The 22,880-nt window shown below is 48.3% G+C and overlaps 1 protein-coding gene across 5 annotated transcripts; it reads right to left on the reverse strand.

Annotated features, from left to right (window-relative positions):
- Positions 1-76: 76 nt before the first annotated feature.
- Positions 77-22,744, reverse strand: SIRT3 (sirtuin 3). Of its 5 annotated transcripts, none has more exons than XM_014346649.5 (8): positions 22,404-22,723; positions 19,703-19,894; positions 19,343-19,575; positions 16,677-16,777; positions 11,094-11,135; positions 9,136-9,297; positions 3,463-3,672; positions 77-1,354 (listed from the first exon to the last, which is right to left on the reverse strand). In XM_014346649.5, the coding sequence occupies exons 1-8, from the start codon at positions 22,682-22,684 to the stop codon at positions 1,334-1,336; spliced, it is 1,242 nt and encodes a 413-aa protein (XP_014202135.2). In that variant the 5' UTR covers positions 22,685-22,723; the 3' UTR covers positions 77-1,333. The 5 variants fall into 5 exon arrangements, with proteins under 5 accessions (XP_014202135.2, XP_034787671.1, XP_034787673.1 ...); XM_034931780.3 differs by having other exon boundaries at positions 3,409-3,672; XM_034931782.3 differs by lacking the exon at positions 11,094-11,135 and having other exon boundaries at positions 22,404-22,744.
- Between the last annotated feature and the right edge of the window lie 136 nt (positions 22,745-22,880).

Here is a 22,880-nt window from a genome sequence, read left to right on the forward strand (position 1 = left end):
GTGAGCTGAGATCGTAACACTGCACTCCACCCTGAGCGACAGGGCAAGACTCAAAAAATAAAAAAGGAACATTAACTAGGGTTAGAAACTAACTTCATTCTTTTTAGAATTCAACAGTTTTCCTAGGTCACCAATTCCACCTTTTGTTCTTATTAAGGAGCAAAGTCACAGGACCCCCTTCCTGGGAGTCACTGTCATTAAATCCATTCCCGTCAGCTCAGCCCAGCGTAGGCAAGGTTCAAGAATGGGAAGTGCTTTTGTCTGGGGAAAACACGCAGGTAATGTGATGCTAGGAAGGAGGATGTGCAGGTGGGTGAGAGCCCAGGAGGGAGCAGCTGGTGCCTGACAGGGTGAGCCATCAGGGCTGGGCCTTGGTGCAGCCCCAGGAGAAGGAGCCTGTGCAGAAGTAGCAGTTTGGTGGATTCCACCTCCTATGTCACAATCCAGCAGGTGGCCAGGACTCAGCCTGGGTTTTAAGTGAGTAATGCCTTCCCTGTCTCAGAGATTAGCTCTAACAGTGTCACTAGAGGAAGCCCTGGCGAGGGTAGGGGAGCGTAGTGTGGGGACAAGGAGGCCAGATAGAAAGTGCTGGAATGTTCTGGAACAGATCTGTTTCTGGAGGAGAGGCTGAGTATGGAGAGTCAACAGAATGTGACCACCTTCAGAGGGAGGAGCTGGGCCGTCTCCAATAAATCCAGGGACAAATGCCTTCAGTCCTCAGACTGTTCCAATAGAGGGGACGCCATGTATCCCAGGGTTCCCTTTCCAACTCATGTCAACACCTGCAGTCCCTTTGAGGAGACTAAATGTATTTCATGCTGGAAAGAACAGATTTTCTCTCATTAAAAATAGCCCCACTAAAGGAGGCCAACATGCTAGAAGTGCGGCACCAGGGCCTCAAGACTACACTTTGGAACGTGAAGAGGGCTGGGGGCTGCTCGGCCCAAGTCTGGATCTTCTAACCAACAGATGCCGAGCTTGCCGTTCACCTGGGCACAGAGAGCAGACTCGGTCTGGGATTCAGTTCAAGAGGGTCACAGTCAGAAGAAAGCTGTTTCCATTAGGAGCTTCAGCAGAGTGAAGAGTTCAACACAGCAAACAGGCAGGCAGCTCCTTTGTATACGTGACAGGGTGGCCCTGCCTGTAAACACAGCCCTACCAGTCAGGGCAGCTCATGGCCTGAGAAGACATTCCAGTGGCAGCCTCGGGTGTCCACTCAGTTCACATATTCTGGTTTCACCTGCCCAAGCTGTCTTCAGGCATGAGGTCTTGTCAGAATTGAGATGTGGATGTCTCCTAGGTTACCATTTATTGTGTGGGGGCAGCCATCATCCTATTTGTCTGGTCCATCAAGCTGGAATACAGAAGACAGAGGGTATCAGCTATCTGTTTACACACCCAGGCAGGCCAGCAGATCTCTGTTCAAACAGCTCTAGCTGCAGACATGCAAAATATTTCACAAAACAAGCTGCTGTCTGCAAATACTGCTGCTGCTGTGCCGGGCTAAGAGGATCCCAGCAGGCCTGGGCAGAACAGGGTGGCTAAATGGAGAGCCTCATTCTATGGGTCTTAAAGTACCCAAATCAATATGTACTGATGGTCATGTGCTTAAAAGCATTCACTATTTGGAAAAGTAACCCCTTGGATAGTAATGCTGTAAAAAACAAAAAATGAAATCATAACCCATTTTACATACATTTCTCTGAAACTAGATTATACAGTTCAAATCCTATTAGGCCACTTCCAAAACTCCACAGGAGCTACCAGAGTTACAATCTGCTTTTCTATGAAAACCGGAAGTTGGGCCGGGCCTGCTGGCTCATGCCTATAATCCCAGCACTTTGGGAGGCTGAGGCAGGTGGATCACCCGAGGTCAGGAGTTTGAGACCAGCCTAACATGATGAAATCCCATCTCTAATAAAAGTACAGAAATTAGCCAGGCATGGTGGCACATGCCTGTAATCCCAGCTGCTCAGGAGGCTGAGGCAGGAGAATCACTTGAACCCAGGAGGCAGGGTTGCAGTGAGCCGAAATCGTGCCATTGCACTCCAGCTTGGGCAACAAGAGTGAAACTCCATTACAAAAAAAAAAAATACGAAGTCGGAGCAGGAAAAGGATCCCTCAAAAAAGCCTGCTGGGCTGATCTAAGATCTCCGCTGCCTTGTGAGCTGGCCAGGAGGCACTTGCCTCTCAGCGTTTAAGCCTCATTGTTAGCTGGGTTCCCTGCTTCCATAATGAAGTGACCATGATTGGTAAAAAATCAGCCTGCAACCAGAGGTTGGAGGTCTTGGACTGGCGGAGGTGAGGAGAGTGCTGACGCCATGGCCCTGAGCCATGAGGCAGCCACAGCTGTGGACAAGGAAAAAGGATCAGGATTTCCTAAGACATCTGCCTTGGAAGGCAAGAGGAGCATCAACTGTGATATATTGTAGTTGATATGGTTTGGCTGTGTCCCCACCCAAATCTCACCTTGAATTGTAATAATCCCCATGTGTCAAGGGTGGGGCCAAGTGGAAGTAACTGAATCATGGGGGCGGGTCTTTCCCACGCTCTTCTTCTGATAGTGAATAAGTCTCACAAGATCTGATAGTTTTATAAAGGGCAGTTCCCCCGCACACGTCCTCTTGCCTGCCACCATGTAAGACGGTACTTTGCTCCTGCTTTGCCTTCCACTATGATTGTGAGGCCCCCACAGCCATATGGAACTGTGAGTCCATTAAACCTCTTTCCTTTATAAATTACCCAGTCTCAGGTATGCCTTTATGAGCAGCAAGAGAACAGACTAATACACTGGTGAAATCCCCTTTGGACAGTGTTACACCTGCCTGTAATCATGACACTGGACTTTAAATGCTTAATGCTACCACCTCCCATTGAAAACCCTTAATATCAAGGCTACACATGCTACATGATTCTCATGGGAAACTGCATTTTCTGTAACTTCACTTGTTTATAGGCGGTTTGAAATCTCTTAGAAAGCATCAAGGCTCTTTGGCTTTCCTCAGCGGATTATAATTGATCAATGGCTCTCATACCAATTACTTCCGAAAAGCATCACTCATGTAGCCTTCATCCCACATAGATGCAGAGAACTTTAGCTTCTCTAAGTTCTTTAACCCGTATCATCTTAGAATCACATACCAGGCCTTAGAGGGACACTGTTGGCTGCTTTATTTTAGGGAGTGAAGGTAACGCCTATAGTCTGTTAAGAATACAGACTCATCAGGCCTGAGTGTCTGGACCGTGTCCCTGCTTGGCCTGTTAGCATCTGTTTCTTCATCTCTAAATGGAGGTATTGAAAGTAACACCCAGTCAGGTCCAGGTAGTGCCTGGTGCAGGATTCACAGCATCATCAGCTATTACTGTTACTGTGTTAGCCAACGGGGCTCCATATCAGGTGGACCATACCCTCGAGCAGTGAGAAGGGCAGCCCCTTGGATGGTCCTCCTCAGCAGTCTGTACCTTCCCAGTTTCCCGCCGCACAAGGTCCCGCATCTCTTCTGTCCAGCCCAGAAGCTCCACTAGCCTTTCCACGCCGTGAACCACGTCCCCCAGCTGGGCCACGTCCCTGCTGCGAGGATGCCAAGCCAAGGGTCCCACCAAGTCCCGGTTGATGAGCAGTCGGGGAACTGAGCTCCGCACGGCCTCGGTCAAGCTGGCAAAAGGCTCCACCTGAAAAATGGGCCAAACGTGAGGGGCATAGTGTCCACTTTACGAGCCCCTCAGGATGTTTCATGCCACAGCCACTGAGACCTTGGAGGAGCAGCAGATTGGCAGTCAGACCCTGCGATATAGGGAAAACCCACCACCAATCTCATTTCTTCAGTTGAGCTCCTGCCGCTTGGCCTCAGTGACTGTTTTCTCCCCTCAGCCTCTCTCTCTTCCACTTCTTGCTGTTTCCACACATCCTTGCTTTTCCCCACCTCCGTTCCAAGGCTCATCAGGGATCCAACCTTCCTGCCTCCTCTTTGTGAGCACGTTCTGTTCTCCCTGTCCTCCCCACCTCGCTGTCTCCCAGCATGACACAGAGGGACAACAGCACAGACTCGTCCATCTCCTCTGGCTAGCCCTGCTTGCTGTGACAGCCACCACCAGCATCGGGCACCCAGACGAGCTGGTGCCCCCGAGCAGGAGTTACTGTTACGTCTCTCCATGGTCTTCCCCACCCAGCCTCTAGAGAGGCCTAGCTCGGTGCCATCAGGCTTCTTCATACAGCTCTCAAAGCTTCTTTTAAGAGGAACAAGGTAAAAAATGGATACATTAATAAATGGCATTAAAACTGGCTCATTATCTGGGAGGAAAATACTCCATTCCTACCTCCCACTGAAAAAAAATTCAAATGGATTAAAGGTTTCAATGTAAACAAAACAGTTCTTGAAGAAAACTAAGGGTTTACAAGTAAGGATAGGGAAGAACGTTTTAGGCGTAAAAACTGAAGTCAGATAAGGCAAAGGAAAATGACAGATCTGACTATGTAAATACTATTATCTCGGTATCTACATAAAACTACTATGTAGAAAATTTAAAATTTTTGAAAACCTCTCATCATCATAAACTGCAAAAATATTTACAACATATGACAATAGTTTATATTGCTAATTGATAAACTCATTTATAAACATAATTTATGAACTAATTTATAATGCTAATTTATAATGAAATTTATATTAACAGCTGGGCATGGTGGTTCACACCTATAATCCCAGCACTTTGGGAGGCCGAGGCGGGCAGGTCAGCTGAGGTCAGGAGTTCAAGACCAGCCTGGCTAACACAGTGAAACCACGTCTCTACTAAAAATACAAAACTTAGCTGGGCGTGGTGGCACGCGCCTATAATCCGAGCTACTCGGGAGGTTGAGGCAGGAGAATGGCTTGAGCCTGGGCGGTGGAGGTTGCTGTGAGCCGAGATCGCGCCACTGAACCTCCAGCCTGGGAGACAGAGCAAGACTCTGTCTCAAAAAAAAAAAAAGAAAGAAAGAAAGAAATTTATATTAACATTAAAATGTAATTATATTATTTAATTTATATTAAAATTAAAACTAATTTATATTGCTAATTTATAATGACCCAATGAAAAATGGTCAAGAGGTACAAATATACAATCCAAAGAGAAGAAACACAACTGGCAATAAACATGAAAAGATGAACTTCATTCTTTACTACAGAAAGGCAAAATCCGCACCCCCCTCCACACACACACATGCATTTTTTAACCAATTTGATTTGTGTGATTTTGGTTTTGGTGAGGATGTGATAAAATGGCTACATAAAAACACAGTTTGTGGCAGTGTAATTGTTACATCTTTCTGGAAGGCAAGTTCTCAATATTTATCAGCATTTACCCTTCAGGAGTTCTTGCATGGGTAGATAAGGATGACACACAGGGATATTCACCACAGCATTTACCCTTCAGGAGTACTTGCATGAGTAGATAAGGGTGATACACACAGGGATATTCACCACAGCATTTACCCTTCAGGAGTACTTGCATGAGTAGATAAGGGTGATAAACACAGGGATATTCACCACAGCATTTACCCTTCAGGAGTACTTGCATGGGTAGATAAGGGTGACACACAGAGGGATATTCACTACAGCTTTACCTTTCAGGAGTACTTGCATGAGTAGATAAGGATGACACACAGAGGGATATTCACTACAGCTTTACCCTTCAGGAGTACTTGCATGGGTAGATAAGGATGATACACAGGGATATTCACCACAGCATTTACCCTTCAGGAGCACTGGCATGGGTAGATAAGGATGACACACAGGGATATTCACTGGAAGGCAAGTTCTCAGTATTTATCAGCATTTACCCTTCCAGAGTACTTGCATGGGTAGATAAGGATGATACACAGGGATATTCACTACAGCATTTACCCTTCCAGAGTACTTGCATGGGTAGATAAGGATGACACACAGGGATATTCACTACAGCATTTACCCTTCAGGAGTACTTGCATGGGTAGATAAGGATGACACACAGGGATATTCACTACAGCATTTACCCTTCAGGAGTACTTGCATGGGTAGATAAGGATGACACACAGGGATATTCACTACAGCATTTACCCTTCAGGAGTACTTGCATGGGTAGATAAGGATGATACACAGGGATATTCACTGGAAGGCAAGTTCTCAGTATTTATCAGCATTTACCCTTCCAGAGTACTTGCATGGGTAGATAAGGATGATACACAGGGATATTCACTACAGCATTTACCCTTCAGGAGTACTTGCATGAGTAGATAAGGATGATACACAGGGATATTCACCACAGCATTTACCCTTCAGGAGTACTTGCATGAGTAGATAAGGATGATACACAGGGATATTCACCACAGCATTTACCCTTCAGGAGTACTGCATGAGTAGATAAGGATGATACACAGGGATATTCACTACAGCACGGGATCTCTTTCTGTTACCCAGGCTGGAATGCAGTGGCATGATCATAGTTCACTATAACCTCAAACTCCTGGGCTCAAGCAATCCTCCTTCCTCAGCCTCTCAAATAGCTGCAACTACACAGACCATGCCTGGCTATCTTTTTATTTTTTGTAGAGATGAGGTCTGACTATACTGCCCAGGCTGGTCTCAAATGCCTAGCTTCAGGCAATCTTCCTGCCTTGGCCTCCCAGAGTGCTGGGATAACAGGTGTGAGCCACGGTGCCTGGCCCAGCATTACTTTTAATGTAAAAATTATATACTATTTATTATCATTGTCCATCAGTAAGAAATTGCTTACATAAATTTTGTATTAAATCCACAAAATCTATGTTAAAGCTCTTGTGGCTGAATATGTTTCAGAATTTTTGAGATTTTAGAAAAGATCATATGGTTTACATCCCACGTTATGTCACACCTAAAGGGGATCTGGAGTGGTACTCCACAGTCAAACACATTAACATTTCGTCCACAAAGCACGTGAGACAGAGTCTGTGCGTGACACCAGCTCATTCAGTTCATGATGGCACCAGCCTTACAGACATGGGTTTCTCAGTTGGGACCTCATATCCGTGTAAGGGAAACTGTTGGCATTAACAACGCAGCACATCTCCATGGACTCACATTGTTACGTGAAAACAGCAGGCTGCAGAATAGAATGTTCAGTGCTGTCCAACTTTTAGTTTAAAATTACCATCTGTACGTATGCATTTGTACAAAAAAAAGAAAGCTGAGAGGACACAGAATAAAATGCTAACAGTTGGTGGGATTAAAAAGTTGATCCTTTGCTTTATATCTTTATATAATGTATGAATCTTTTCAAAGACACACATGATACACTTATAATCAGGAAAAAGGCCATTTTCATTTCACTTCAACAATAAAGATGGCTGGTGGCCCAAGTGTCCACACCTGGTGGCCAGCACGGTCAGCTGGTCTCAGCCCACACTGTGCTGACCACCATGGCCCCTCTGACTGCTCCTCCTGTGTCTGTCCCTCCATCCCAGGCCTAGCATGGCATTCTCATGTCTGTCCACACCCTGGGCTCTCCTGTCTGCTCACTCCAGCACCCCAGCTCCTGCCTCTGGGCCTTGCTGGACTCCGGACTCATGTCCACCTGCTCCACTCCTCCAGTCCGCAGCACATCCTCAAATCCGTGGAAACAAGGCTCAGTTCCTGAGCTCCTCCAAACCCACCTACCAGGCTTCTCCACCTCAGGAAGTGGCGGCTCCATCTTTCCAGCTGCTCCAGCCACAGCCCTGGAGTCCTTGGGAATCCACGCCCTCCCATGCACTGTGCCAGCGTACCCACTCTGCGTTCACACACACCCAGACTCCAGCACCCCTCAGCCTCTGCTGGCTTTACCTGGCCCCCAGCCAGTGCCAGCCGGTGATTACCTACAAGGGCCCGGCTGGGTCTGCTGCTCCCAGTCTTGCCCCCATGGTGGGCTCACAGCCCAGCACCCAACGGAGTCCTCTCAACTTCAGACTCTGGCCTGGAGCCCAAGCTGAACCCATTCACCTTCTGAGGTGGCGCCAGCCTCCCATGAGATGACACTTGTGCCCCACCCTTCTCTGCTCCAGCCCCGTGGCCATCAATGCTGACTTCGCCCCACCCTCCTTGCTGCTTGTCACCTGTGCAGTGTCCCCTGCCAGACCCCCCTCACCTCGGTAAACTCTTAGATCCAACTCCACCTGCCTGACTTGACACTGCAGCTGGTTCCCAACCCTTCTAGCCTTTCTATCCTACTTGTTATCTTTCTCATAACATCAATCATCTCCTAACAAACTATATAACTTCTTACATTGACATCTGACTGTGTATGTCCAAAGCACTGGAGCAGGGCCCAGCACACAATGAATGCCTGAACAAACACATGCTCTGGGCCCCTGTGGCTGCCCTGGGCCCCTCTGAGCACAGGTCTTTCTGGCCCTTCTGCCCTTGGTGCCTACATCCAGTCACGCACACACTGACTTCATGGTCTCATTTCTTGCTCTCATCACAGCTTTTAGGAATTTCCTGAGCTGCAGACGCAGACGCGGACGCAGAACAGCTGCTTGAACACATCCAGGGCGTGTTTCCCAGACACCTCAGACACATGCAGAACCGAGCTGGGCATCCTCCCTCCCAAATCACGCCTCACCAGCAAGTGCCCTGACCTTACAGACCAAGCCAGACGCCTCCTTCTCACGTCCCCAAAACATCATAGACTGCGAGTCCAGTCCCCCTCCTCGCCATCCCTCAGGCGACCACAGCTCCACCTTCTCCAGGACCAGCCTCCTGGCACTGCTTGCTCCACTCTCCACTCCCCAAAGGCCTCCCTGACCCCAAGGGTGCAGCTACGTCCCCGGGCCAGTCCCTGTGGATTTATCACTCCTCCCACTGCAGCATCAGTATTCCTGATCTGACCTGGGAGGCCTGCCCTCCACCTCGCCCCCACACCCCCATCCTTCTCCCTTCTCCTCACACGTGGTGCCCCACCTACACCTATACCACCTCCAAAGCCCAGCAGCTTCCCACCTTCCTGTCTCCTGCACAGGCTGCTGCTCCCTCAGCCTGGAACCCCAGCTGAATCCACTCACCTTCCGAAAGTGGCACCAGCCCTGGAAGGGCCCATGAGATGACTCCTGTACCCCTCCCTTCCCCTGCCCTCCAGCCTCCTCCCTGCACAGGCCTGCTGACAAACCTCCAGGGAGGTCCCAAGGATGAGCAGCAGATCTGCCATGGGGAAATCAACCACATGCAGCAAGAACCTCTGGGGCAGCGGCTCCCCAAAGAACACAATGTCGGGCTTCACAACGCCGGTGCAGACCGGGCAGCGGGGAACCCTGTCTGCCATCACGTCAGCCTGGAAAACAGAGAAAACAGGCCTGAGGAAGATGCCTGCAACACCCTGTAAAAGGAAAAGGCAACAAGTTCTTATTAAAGTCTCAAACATTCTCCCCCAAAAAAGGTGAGAGAGGGATCATGAACCCCCATGTACCCAGCTTCAGGAATTACCAGTTTTCACAGCTAATTGTTTCACAGCCCTCCGGAATCTGGGAGGAGGTATTGGAGCCTCTAAAAGCAAATCTTGGACATCATATGTTTCACCCATAATTACTTCGGCAGGCATCTAGCGTATCTAACACCATGCTCTATCCCTGGGATGGCAGCCAGAGACATCCAGGCGCTAAGGAAACACCTGGTAGACCACACCAGTCCTCAAACAGTAGTCTGCAGGCATTTGGCCTACACCGAACATTATTCAGTCAGAAAGGTGAAACTGTCTCTGGTTTGAGCTTCAGTGATCATGCCATTGCCTCAGCCCTGGGAGGCATTCAGGTCAGCTTCACTCACTGGCTGGCATTATTAGGAGTAACAACATCTGCCAAACACTGCTTCCTTACTGGCCAAGGTGAAGTGGACACAACTTCACTTTGCGTCAAGATTAATATAAACAATGCCTTGGAGCAGATGGAAAAGGGAGAGAGTTACAGAGGAAGACACCTGACTTTCTAAGGTAAACCTTTACAGCTAACGGGGCTTGTTTTAAGCAGGCTCAGCCCAGCAAAAAGCAACAGATACAAAAGACAAAAGAAAGAGACCCACAAAAGATTTCAGATATTCTTGGATACACAGTAAAACTGTATTATATTTAAATTAAAAAGAAAAAACTGTTATCTTGGAGGCATGGGGTATAGCAAAAAAAAAAAAATTAAGGAAGCAAAAAAAAAGATGAACTTGAAATATCTATCAAAGGCCGGGCGCAGTGGCTCAGCTCTGTAATCCCAGGACTTTGGGAGGCCGAGGTGGGCAGATCACGAGGTCAGGAGATCGAGACTGTCTTGGCCAACATGGTGAAACCCTGTCTCTACTAAAACACAAAAAATTAGCCAGGCGTGGTGATGCGTGCCTGTAATCCCAGCTACTTGGGAGGCTGAGGCAGGGGAATCACTTGAACCTGGGAGGCGGAGGTTGCTGTGAGCTGAGATTGCACCACTGCACTGCAGCCTGGGCAACAAAGCAAGACTCTGTCTCAAAAAACAAAACAAAACAAAACAAAAATCTACCTATTAAAGATATAAAACTATTAAAAAATTATGTAATAATGTAGCAGACTTGAAAAATAACCAAATAGAACTTCTAGAAATAAAAAGTACAGGAACCAAAATTAAAACTCAATGTCTGTTTCGAGTTGCTGTTTGGGAAAAAAGAAAGAAAGAAACACTCAATGGAAGGACCTTATAACAGAATACAATATTAGTAAACTGGAAAAAAGACCAGAAGAAATTACCCAGAACGCAGCACAAGAAGCAGCAATTACAGGACAGAAGAGTGATCAGGAACAGCAGGAGAGAGAAGGTCTAATGTATGTTCAATCCGAGGTCCCTAAAGAGAGGGGCCCGACAGTGGGCTAGGGGCAACTCATATCCGAAGAGATAACGGCAGAGTATGATCCAGCAACCATGAAAGACGCCAACCCGCAGATTCAGGATCTCAAGCAAGTGAGGGCTACTGAGCCAGCCTGAGGGTGCCCACAGGAAAAACATGAGTCACAGCACATCTGTGCTTGTTTCTGTCCCAAGAGGTTCTCAGGAGGTTTAGTAATTACACGTGGTCCTTCAAAGAGGGAGGGTGGCTGTGAGGTGAGTGGTTACGTACTTGTGAGACTTCAGTGAAGTGCCCAGTAAATGTACATTTTACCTAAGATAGAAGGAAACAGAGGAAGAGAACTAAGCAGACCTCTCAGGGAAGGGTGAAGGAACCATTAATCTCATCTTGTCTTTAATCTGTATCTGGGAAGATAAGCCAGTAATCCACATTAGCAGTGTAGAGTCTTTGAAAAGGGCTGGTTTCTGTTTAGCCCTTAGTGAAGAAGCCTAACGGTGGCTGGGAAGGGAGGGGTACAGTGAGGCGCGTCTGACCACCTCTCCTGCTACAGCCAGGAACTCCAGCTTCCAAGGTTTCTCTGGGGTTCCCTTGACCAAGAGGAGGGGTCCGTTCAGTTGGTTGCAGGGCTTAGAATTTTATTTTATATTTTATTTTTTTGAGATGGCATCTCGCTCTGTCACCCAGGCTGGACTGCAGTGGCATGATCTCGGTTCACTACAACTTCTGCCTCCTGGGTTCCAGCAATTCTCCTGCCTCAGCCTCCCGAGTAGCTGGGATTATAGATGGGTGCCACCACAAATGGCTCATCTTTGTATTTTTAGTAGAGACGGGGTTTCACCATGTTGGCCAGGCTGGTCTCAAACACCTAACTCAGGTGATCCACCCGCCTCAGCTTCCCAAAGTACTGGGATTACAGGCAGGAGCCACCGCGCCCAGCCTAGAATTTTATTTTATTTTTCTTAAGGCCTACAATTATTATTATTATTTTTTTTTTTTTTTGAGACGGAGTTTCGCTCTTGTTTCCCAGGCTGGAGTGCAATGGCCTAATCTCAGCTCACCGCAACCTCCGCCTCCCGGGTTCAAGCAATTCTCCTGCCTCAGCCTCCCGAGTATCTGAGATTATAGGCATGCACCATCAAGCCCGGCTAATTTTGTATTTTTAGTAGATATGGGGTTTCTCCATGTTGGTCAGGCTGGTCTCGAACTCCTGACCTCAGGCGATCCACCCACCCGGCCTCTCAAAGTACTGGGATTACGGGCGTGAGCCACCATGACCAACCGGCCTACAAATTTTAAGCAGAAGAAATAAAAGAAAATTCATATGGAAAACCACAGTGGAGAAACCGCAAAACTCCAAAGACAAAAGTCTTAAAAAACAGGCAGAGAGACCGGACACGGTGGCTCATGCCTGTCATCCCAGCACTTTGGGAGGCCGAGGCGGGTGGATCATGAGGTCAGGAGTTCGACACCAGCCTCACCAACATAGTGAAACCCCATCTCTACTAAAAATACAAAAATTAGCTGGGCATGGTGGCACATGCCTGCAATCCCAGCTACTCAGGAGGATGAGGCAAGAGAATCGCTTGAACTTGAGAGGCGGAGGTTGCAGTGAGCTGAGATCATACCACTGCACTCCAGCCTGGGCAACAGAGCAAGACTCTATCTCAAAAAAACAAAAAATCCAAACAACAACAACAAAAATAAAACAGGCAGAGAACAGATAGCAACAGTTTCAGAAATTTATATGAAAAGCCAAAAGATTCAGACCAGCCAACACAGTACTGAAGGAGAAGAACAAAGGTGGGGAATTAACACCAACCTGTTGCCCAAATTATCTATTTTATTTTCTTATTTATTTATTTATTTTGTTTTGAGATGGAGTCTCACTCTGTTATCCAGGCTGGAGTGCAGTGGTGCGATCTCAGCTCACAGCAACCTCCCCTCCCAGGTTCAAGCAATTCTTCTGCCTCAGCCTCCTGAGTAGCTGGGATTACAGGTGCACCACCACACCCAGCTAATTTTTGTATTTTTAGTAGAGATGGGATTTCACCATTTTGGCAGGCTGCTCTCAAGCTTCCCACCTCAGGTGACCCTCCTGTCTAGGCCTCCCAAAGTGCTGGAATTACAGGCGTGAGCCACTGTGCCCAGCCCCAAATAATCTCTTTTAAATGCAAATCCCTTCACATCATTTTCCTGCCTAAAAATCCTCCAGTGCCTCCCATGATCGTCAGGATACAGTTCAAACCCTAACAGAGCAAGCAGGCGTCCCACACTCCAGGTCTCTGCTGCCAGAAACAGACTCTTACATCCAGACGGCCTCATCTCCAAGGTGCTTCCCAGCCTACTCTGTTCCTACAGCTGAGTCAGTGTAGTGTCCAGTACATATTTATAGTAAAATTCGTATGGCACCCAGTTGTAACTGTTGGATGACTCCACCTTATTTTAATTTGTATTCACATCCACAGAACCCAGCAAAGGGCCTGGCACTGAGGAGACTAAACTATTTGTTGAATAAATTGGTCATTCAATGACTGAGTTGACCAAAACAATAATACGTATATATCAAGTTTCTACTATGTGCTGGACTCACACTTCCTAATTTCAAAACTTACTACAAAGCTACAGTAACCAAAACATTATAGTGCAGGCACAAGGATATACAGATAACAATGGAATAGAATTGAGACTCTAGAAATAACCCATACACCTATGGCCAACTGATCTTCAACAGCAATGCCAAGACCACAGTTTTTTTAAACAAATGGTGCTGGAACAATTACATATCCACATAAAAGAAAATGAAGCTGGATCCCTACCTTACAGCGCACACAAAAATTAACTCAAAATGGATCAAAGAACTAAATGTAAAAGCTTTAAACTATAAAACTCTTATAAGAAAACAGGAGTAAAACAATCCCATTTCTCAGATATGATTCCAAAAGAGTGAGAAAATAGATAAACTAGATTTCATCAAAATCAAAACTTCTATGCATCAAAAGACATCATCAACAAAGTAAAAAAGACAACCTACAGAATGGCAGAAAATATTTGCAAATCATGTGTCTGATAAGGATCTAGCTTCCAGAATATATAAAGGACTCTCTTAACAATAAAAAAGACAACACAATTAAACAATGCGCAAAGGACTTCGGTCTCCAAAGATATACAAATGGCCAAAAAGCACATGGAAAGATGTTTGATATCATGAATCATTAGGAAAATGCCAATCAGTGCCACGGTGGGTTACCACCTCCCACCCACTGGGAAAGCTGTAATTTAAAAACAGAAAGTAAGCGTTGGGATGTGGAGAAGATGAAACCCTTGCCCACTGTTGGTGGAATGTAAAATGGTCCAGCTTCTGCAGATAACAGTATATTCGTTCCTCAAAAAGTTAAACACGGGCCGGGCGCAGTGGCTCTCGCCTGTAATCCCACACTTTGGGAGGAAGAGGCAGGCGGATCACGAGGTCAAGAGATGGAGACATCCTGGCCAACATGGTGAAACCCCGTCTCTACTAAAATACAAAAATTAGCCGGGCGTGGTGGTGTGTGCCTGTAGTCCCAGCTACTCAGGAAGCTGAGGCAGGAGAATCGCTTGAACCCGGGAGGCGGATGGTACAGTGAGCCGAGATTGCGCCACTGCACTCCAGCCTGGTGATAAGAGCTAGACTCCGTCTCAAAACAAACAAACAAAAAAGTTAAACATGGGCAAGGCATGGTGGCTCACGCCTGTAATCTTAGCACTTTGGGAGGCCGAGGCGGGTGAACCACCTGAGGTCAGGAATGCAAGAGCAGCCTGGCCAACATGGTGAAACCCCATCTCTACTAGAAATACAAAAAACATTAGCTGGGCATGGTGGCAGGCACCTGTAATCCCAGCTTCTCAGGAGGCTGAGACAGGAGAATCGCTTGAACCCAGTAGGCAGAGGTTGCAGTGAGCCGAGATGGCACCACTGCACTCCAGCCTGGGCGACAGAGCGAGACTCCGTCTGAAGAAAAAAAAAAGGAAAAAGAAAAAGGCCATCTGATTACATTTAAATGAAATAATGAAACATCCAGAATATACAAATCTATAGAGAGAAAGCAGGTTCGTGGTTGCCAGGGGCTGGAGGGAGAAGAAATGAGGAAGGACTGCTTAGAAGTACAAGGTTTTCTTCTGGGGTGATCAGCATGCTCCGGAGCTTGATAGGGATGATGGGTACACACGCTGCGAATGCACCAAATGCCAATGAACCCAACACCTTAAAATAGTTCATTTTATGTTATGTCAAATTCACCTCAATAAGCTGGGTGGACACTTGAGGTCAGGAGTTCAAGACCAGCCTGGCCAACATGATGAAACCCCATCTCTACTGAAAATACAAAAAAAAAGTGGGCCGGGCTTGTTGGCACATGCCTGTAGTCCCAGCTACTCAGGAGGCTGAGGCGGGAGAACTGCTTGAACCCAGGAGGCGAAGGTTGCCATGAGCAGAGATGGCATGCAGCCTGGGCGACAGAGCAAGACTCTGTCTCAAAAAAACAAAACAAACAAAAAAATTCACCTCAATAAAAACTAAGTAAATAAAAAAAAGTCCTGTGCCATGTCTCCATTTCAGAGTTTTATCTTTATTTAAGATTTTTCAACTCTATCCTATTCTATTTTAAGAAACCCATTCTACAGAAAAACAGAAGTACATAGCAGTATAAGCACAGGTATCACTGCTATATTTTTAATAGTAAAAATTACATACATCAAAGAATGCCCCACAATACGTGAATGGCTAAATGTAATACTCTACAGTTAATAAAAACAGTAAGCAAAACTGTGGGTATTGACACAAGAGATCCATGAAACAGCTCAGTAAAAAATCAAGCTGTAGAATACTAAGCTTCAAATGACCCCACTGCTGAAAAAAAATTTTTTTTTTTTGAGACGGAGTCTCACTCTGTCGCGAGGCTGGAGTGCAGTGGCACAATCTCGGCTCGCTGCAACCTCTGCCTCCCGGGTTCAAACGATTCTCCTACCTCAGCCTCCCTAGTAGCTGGGACTACAGGCGTGCACCACCACGCCCAGCTAATTTTTGTATTTTTAGTAGAAACGGGGTTTCACCATGTTGGCCACCAGGATGGTCTTGATCTCTTGACCTTGTGATCTGCCCGCCTCGGCCTCCCAAAGTGCTGGGATTACAGGTGTCAGCCACTGCGCCCAGCCTGAAAAAAAAATTTTTTAACTCTGTGTAGGTGTATGTACATAGATACGTGCACGTGTTGATATAAACATATCACTTTTTTTTTTAACGGCCTGGAACATTATACACAAAGCTGTTAAAAGTGGGCAGCAGGGGCTGGCATCGTGGGTCATGCCTAGTATCCCAGCACTTTGGGAGGCCAAGGTGGGCAGATCACCTGAGGTCAGGAGTTTGAGACCGGCCTGGCCAACATGGTGAAACCCTGTCTCTACTAAAAATACAGAAAAAAAAAAAAAATTAGCCGGGTGTGGTGGCGCATGCCTGTAATCCCAGCTACTTAGGAGGCTGAGGCAGAAGAATTCCTTGAACCCGGGAGACGGAGGTTGCAGCGAGCCGAGATCGCCCACTGCACTCCAGCCTGGGCGACAGAGTGAGACTCAATCTCAAAAAAAAAAAAAAAAAAGTGGGCAGCTGGAATTGGCTGAAGGGAGATTCATTTTCCCTACATATTTCTATATTGTCTTAAATTTTTTTACAAGCATGTATTAATTTTCTAATTTACAAATAAAATGTTTCACACTATTATTGTTCAACTGTCCTTTCGAGACAATGCTTATAAAATACCACTTTTCCAGATCACCCCAACAGCAAACTGCAGAAGGACAACCAACAGCAGGATAACTCACCCGAATGTCCTCCCCTGGGAAGGGTCTTTGGCAGACTGTGCAGGTGGCAGAGGCAAAGGTTCCATGAGCTTCAACCAGCTTTGAGGCAGGGATGCCCGACACTGAAATTCAAGCCAAAGCGAAGTGTTGCTGCCGCCTCCGAGATGAGCACGCAAGGCCAAGAGCACAACTTCTGGGCTTGGCAGGACTCCTGGAAGGAGGCACAGCCCCTTGGGGTTGTGATGTCCTCAAGCCTGGTTTTCATGCCCGTATCACCTACATGCACCATCAACCAGAATAAGGCAGGGGAGCAAAGGGGCGCCTAGCTGGAGCCAAATCACGGTTAAAACAAAGCCTGTCAAAACTCAGTACGAAAAACCATTTGATAAAAGCTCAAATAAAATTATATCCAGCCGGGTACAGTGGCCCACGCCTGTAATCCCAGCACTTTGGGAGGCTGAGGTGGGCAGATCATTTGAGGCTAGGAGTTCAAGACCAGCCTGGCCAGCATGGTGAAACCGTACCTCTACTAAAAATACAAAAATTAGCCAGATGTGGTGGCGGGCACCTGTAGTGCCAGCTACTCGGGGAGGCTGAGACAGGAGAATCGCTTGAACCCGGGAGGTGGAAGTTGCAGTGAGCTGAGGTCGTGCCACTGCACTCCAGTTTGGGTAAGAGAGCGAGATTCTGTCTCAAAAAAAAAAAAAAAAATTACACCTAATACCAGGCTGGGGGCAGTGGCTCATGCCTGTAATCCCAGTGCTTTGGAAGGCCAAGGCAGGAGGATCACTTGAGGCCAGGAGTTTGAGACCGGCCTCAGCAACATAGTGAGACTTGTCTTAAAAAATTTTTTTAATTAGCCAGGTATGGTAGTGCATGCCCGTAGTCCCAGCTATTCCAGAGGCTGAGGCAAAAGGATCACTTCGGCCCAAGAGTTCAGGCTATAGTGAGCTATGATCATGCCACTGCACTCTAGCCTGGGCAACAGAGCCAAGACCCTGTCTCAAAAATTTATATCTAATATCCAGGAACATATTTTCTATTCTACAGATACCAAGTTAAAATGAGGATATAAATATCATAAATTCCAAAAGAACTGCTTGGTAGAAACAGACAAAAAGTGACTTGGTATGAAAGCTGTGTTAGTATTAACTGGTTCTGAGAGGCTGCGGTGGCACAGCCAGGGTCCCAGCTGCAGGAGGCTCCCCAAGTCCCTGTCGCTGCCCTAACTCAGCAGTGCTGAATCTCACAGCCAGGAGCGCCCAGCTTCCCACCAGGCCTGCCCTGCTGCACCTCTGGGAGAAGAGCCCACCAACATGGGGCATCCACTGCTGCCTCTGTGGTTCCAAGTCAGGGGATCCTTCTGGCAAGGAAACACATTCCCGGAGCCAAGGTGCCACCTCTTTTAACGGACAACACATCAGCAGTCTAGGAGACTGCTCCTGGCTCCCGGAGAGCTGACTGTCCCAGCACCTGTCTGCATCACTGCACGTAAGGAAAAGGCCCCACCAGGTGCTTCCGTCAGGTGCACGGCCAGAAGTTGGCACAACCTGTGAATCGCTGGTTTGGGCACCATATGGATACGGCCAAGAAATCGCCACAGACTAAGTGTGACCACATTAAGGAATTACTCGTGATTCTTCAGTGTGAATCACTATCAGAGTTGTTTTTATTTTTTAATTATTTTTATTTTTATTTATTTTTTTGAGACAGAATCTCCCTCTGTCGCCCAGGCTGGAGTGAAGTGGCACGATCTCGGCTCACTGCAACCTCCGCTGCTGGGTTCAAGAGATTCTCCTGTCTCAGCCTCCCGAGTACCTGGGATTACAGGCACACACCACCACGCCTGGCTAATTTTTTGTATTTTTAGTAGAGACGGGGTTTTGCCACGTTGGCCAGGCTGGTCTCGAACTCCCGACCTCAGGTGATCCACCTGCCTCGGCCTCCCAAAATGCTGGGATTACAGGTGTGATCCCACACCTGTAATCCGGCACCTGGCCGGAGTTGTTTTTAAAGTATTCTCTAGAGCTATCCATTCATGTGTTTATAGATTATTTCTAGATTAAATTCATGATGTGAGAGATTTGCTTCAAAATAATCTGGGGATTTGGAAGAAGGTGGTGAGGACGCAGGAAGGACTGGCTGTGTGCTGGTGATGAGGACAGGACGGTTCGTTACATTGCTCTCTTTGTGTGTGCTCAAAAAAATTCCGTAATACGCTTCTTAAAAGAGAGAAGAAAAAAAGAGATCATCACACCAGATTGGCAAAACAATGTCAACTTCTGCCCAAAAGACACAGCTCTGCAGGTATGCAGGAGAACAAGCAGTGGCCTTTAAACACCCAGAGGACATTTTCCTTGGGAACAAAGCCCTAACTAGTTGGCTCAAAAAAAGTCCCAAGGAAGAAGCATAAGCGATAGGTTTTGGCCGTCCCCAGAAACAGGCACCCGAGCATCCCCTGTGAGAAACAGGCACCCGAGCCTCCCTGGGAGAAACAGGCACCCGAGCCTCCCTGGGAGAAACAGGCACCCGAGCCTCCCTGGGAGAAACAGGCACCCGAGCCTCCCTGGGAGAAACAGGCACCCGAGCCTCCCTGGGAGAAACAGGCACCCGAGCCTCCCTGGGAGAAACAGGCACCCGAGCCTCCGTGGGAGAAAAAGAATGTGTGCGACTCACAGAGGGCTCACCTCTCTCAAGCCCATCGATGTTCTGCGTGTAGAGCCGCAGAAGCAGCCCCTTGTCATGAAGCAGCCGGAGAAAGTAGTGAGTGACGTTGGGCTTGTAGTTTCCAGGGTACAGCTCCTTGGCCAAAGTGAAAAAGGGCTTGGGGTTGTGAAAGAAGAACGGGAGTTCAAAAATGGCCTCGGGGTACGGGAGATCGTACTGCCGGAGGTTGCTGTACAGGCCACTCCCCGGAGATCTGCAGGGAGAGAAGAAAGGCTCTGAGGCCTTTGGAAGAGGACAGGGAAGTGGAATAAACCGGGCAGTGGGGAGGGCAGGAGGCAGGGGAGGGGAGCGCAGAAGGCAGGTGGGACTGTGGGCAGTACCTGAAGTCTGGAATGCCACTGGGTGTGCTGATGCCGGCCCCCACCATGACCACCACCCTCTGGCAGGCTCTGGCCCGAATCAGCTCAGCTACATCCTGCAGGGAAAGCTTCCCCTTGTCACTGCTGCCTCCACTTCCAACAACACTTGAAGCACCCACAGAAAAAGATATGGGCCTTCTTCCACCTTTAATACTGATAGAAAAAAACACAGCAGTAAAGGAAACAGATAGCAACCAATCTCAGGATAGCAAGAACGAGCATGGCTCTGCCCTCTGCACCACCGCCACCCTCGAGAATGACCATGTGTGTCTCCCCAGGCCTCTCAAAATAATCACCTTTCTTAGACGACTTTTGAGGTACAACAAAAAGCAGTCATAAATCAGAAATCAAGACTTACTTGGGAGCAAAAAATTCAGGTTAATGGGAACTGTGCTCATTTCATAATTCAGTACACTCAGTAGGCACTCAACTCTGACTGACTGCAAACCTCCAAAGGGGTCTCCTAATGAAAACTGGTTAAGGAGTCAAGAAGCAAAGAGGGAAAACCCTGGTTCTAAAACCATCTCACCACCTATTAAGCGCCCCACTTTACACAGCATTTCAGACATCTATTCACTTAAGGTCGTTCCCCAAACAGCTACTGTGCTCCTACTAAACACGAACTGTTAAGAGAAGCACAAAAGGAATGAAAGTTATTATTGCTGTTGAGTGCCTGCTGAGGGCAAGGTATCACGAAGGGTGCCTGAGTACATTCCTCATCTACGTAAATAAAATGTTGTGAGTCACTGAAAAACACATAAACGGCGTTTTACCAAATGTCTGGAACATAAGTAAGATGTATGGCTTAAAGTACATGCTGCATGGTGTGAAATTCACTGGGAGTGGGGGACCCTGAGGGGCAGGCATGGGTGCAACCTGGGAGGGACACTGTGCAAAGGACACAAACGACAAATTCAGAGAGCTCAAAAATCCAAAGCCAAACTGGAGGAAGCCCATGCAAGGGACTGCTCCTCACACGCAGCCCTATGCCTCCTGCTTTAGGGCCAGTGGTAGCAAGGATTTGTTGTTTTGGTTTTTGTTTTTTGTTTTTTTTGAGACGGAGTCTCGCTCTGTTGCCCAGGCTGGAGTGCAGTGTCGCCATCTCGGCTCACTGCAAGCTCCGCCTCCCAGGTTCACGCCATTCTCCTGCCTCAGCCTCCCGAGTAGCTGGGACTACAGGCACCCGCCACCATGCCTGGCAAATTTTCTTGTATTTTTAGTAAAGACGGGGTTTCACTGCGTTAGCCAGGATGGTCTCGATCTCCTGACCTCGTGATCCGCCCGTCTCGGCCTTCCAAAGTGCTGGGATTACAGGCGTGAGCCACCGCGCCCGGCCGCAAGGATTTGTTTTAACAGTTTTGCAGAGTATCACAGATATTAGAATGCGCTCCACGTGTTTGTCGGTCCTGGTCCCTGCTCCATCCATAGCACCTAGAACAGAGTCTGGCACAGAATAAGAGCTCAGTCAGGGCTTCTTGGATGAACGACTGACTCTTCGGGATCTTTGTTTTTTTTTTGAGACGGAGTTTTTGCTCTTTCGCTCGGGCTGGAGTGCAATGGTGCCATCTCGGCTCACTGCAACCTCTGCCTTCCGGGTTCAAGTGATTATCCTGCCTCCGCCTCCTGAGTAGCTAGGATTACAGGCGCCAGCCACCACGCCCGGCTAATTTTTGTAATTTCAGTAGAAATGGGGTTTCACCATGTTGGCCCAGCTGGTCTCGAACTCCTGACCTCGTTATCCACCCGTCTCATCCTCCCAAAGTGCTGGGATTACAGGCGTGAGCTACCGCGCCCGGCCAACTCTTCAGGATCTATTAAACTTTTTTCTTTTTTTTTCCCACAGGTAGATAAGAGTCTTGCTCTGTCACCCAGGCTGGAGTGCAGTGGCTCAATCATAGCTCACCGCAGCCTTGAACTCCTGGACTCAAGGGATCCTCTTGCCTTAGTCTCAGGAGTAACTGGGACAACAGGCTTGCGCCACCATGCCCGGCTAATTTTTAAATTTTTGGTAGAGATGGGGGTCTCGTTATGTTGCCCAGGCTGGTCTTGAACTCCTGGCCTCGAGCGATCCCCGTCTCAGCCTCCGAAAGTGCTGGTATTACAAGTGTGAGCTACCACTTCGAGACTCACTTTTCACCATTTTCAGCAGTTGTGTCAGACAGCAAGTCAATGTGCCATTATTTACTTATTCATCCATTATAGGGCATCTGATACCTAACAACCATGGACCTTAAGATTTTTTCCTATGTAGCCTCAGTTCTTAGATGCAATTACTATGGAGACGGGTACGATCACATGCCAGTGGGAGTATTAACCGCACAACATTTATGAGGGATAATTAAAGCGTTAAATGCATATACTTTTGGACCTAGCAGTCCCAGTACTATGAATTTATGCAAACAGTGAGGTGCCAACAAGGTTATTCACCACAGCATGATGCACAATAACTAAAGGTTAGAACGTATTTCAATGAGGGAATGGTGAAATAAACGACAAAACCCCCATAAGGGACGTCCACAGATCAGCATAAAGACGGAGGCCCCGGTGTTGGAACGCACGTAAACTCCCAGACATGCCGCAAAGGAAACACGGCAAGGTGAGAAAGAGTGGGCGAGGTGTCGACAACGAACACGCAAGAAGTGCTTGTCCTTGCCCAAAATACCTCGAAAAGAAGAAACCGGGAGCTGCTGCCCTCGGCTGCCTCCGGAATGCCCTGGGCACCTCGGGTCTGGGAGGCCTCTGCAAGGGGCGCGCCGGGTCCAAGGGCTCACCGCGGGCCCCATGGCTGCCTCTCAGCCCCGCACTCACATCGTCCCTGCCGCCAAGCACCAGCCGACAGCCGCAGGCCTGGAACGGCCCCACGCCTCCCCCGGCCTCGACCCGTTCAACTACCCGGCCCCACAGCCGGAGGGCTGCCGCGGCGCGCCAACCCCAGAACGCCATGTTCCGCGCAGTCCGAGGAGTCCTCCGGGCTCGCCCCGCCCCCGGCGCCCCGGCCCCGCCTCCGCCTCCCACCCCCGCCCCCGGCGCCCCGGCCCCGCCTCCGCCTCCCACCCCCGCCCCCGGCGCCCCGGCCCCGCCTCCGCCTCCCACCCCCGCCCCCGGCGCCCCGGCCCCGCCTCCGCCTCCCACCCCCGCC

Source organism: Pan paniscus, chromosome 9 (genome assembly GCF_029289425.2).
Source record: "Pan paniscus chromosome 9, NHGRI_mPanPan1-v2.0_pri, whole genome shotgun sequence".
Taxonomy (NCBI): domain Eukaryota; kingdom Metazoa; phylum Chordata; class Mammalia; order Primates; family Hominidae; genus Pan; species Pan paniscus.

Excerpts from the sequence above, each read along its gene's own strand:
- SIRT3 (XM_034931780.3), bottom strand. The coding sequence starts at position 22,684 with ATGGCGTTCTGGGGTTGGCGCGCCGCGGCAGCCCTCCGGCTGTGGGGC. Across the intron at positions 11,136-16,676 it reads TCCCAGGGGAGGACATTCGG|GTAAAATGTACATTTACTGG; the intron begins GTGAGTTATCCT and ends CTTCTATCTTAG. Across the intron at positions 9,298-11,093 it reads ACTTCACTGAAGTCTCACAA|GCTGACGTGATGGCAGACAG; the intron begins GTACGTAACCAC and ends TCTGTTTTCCAG.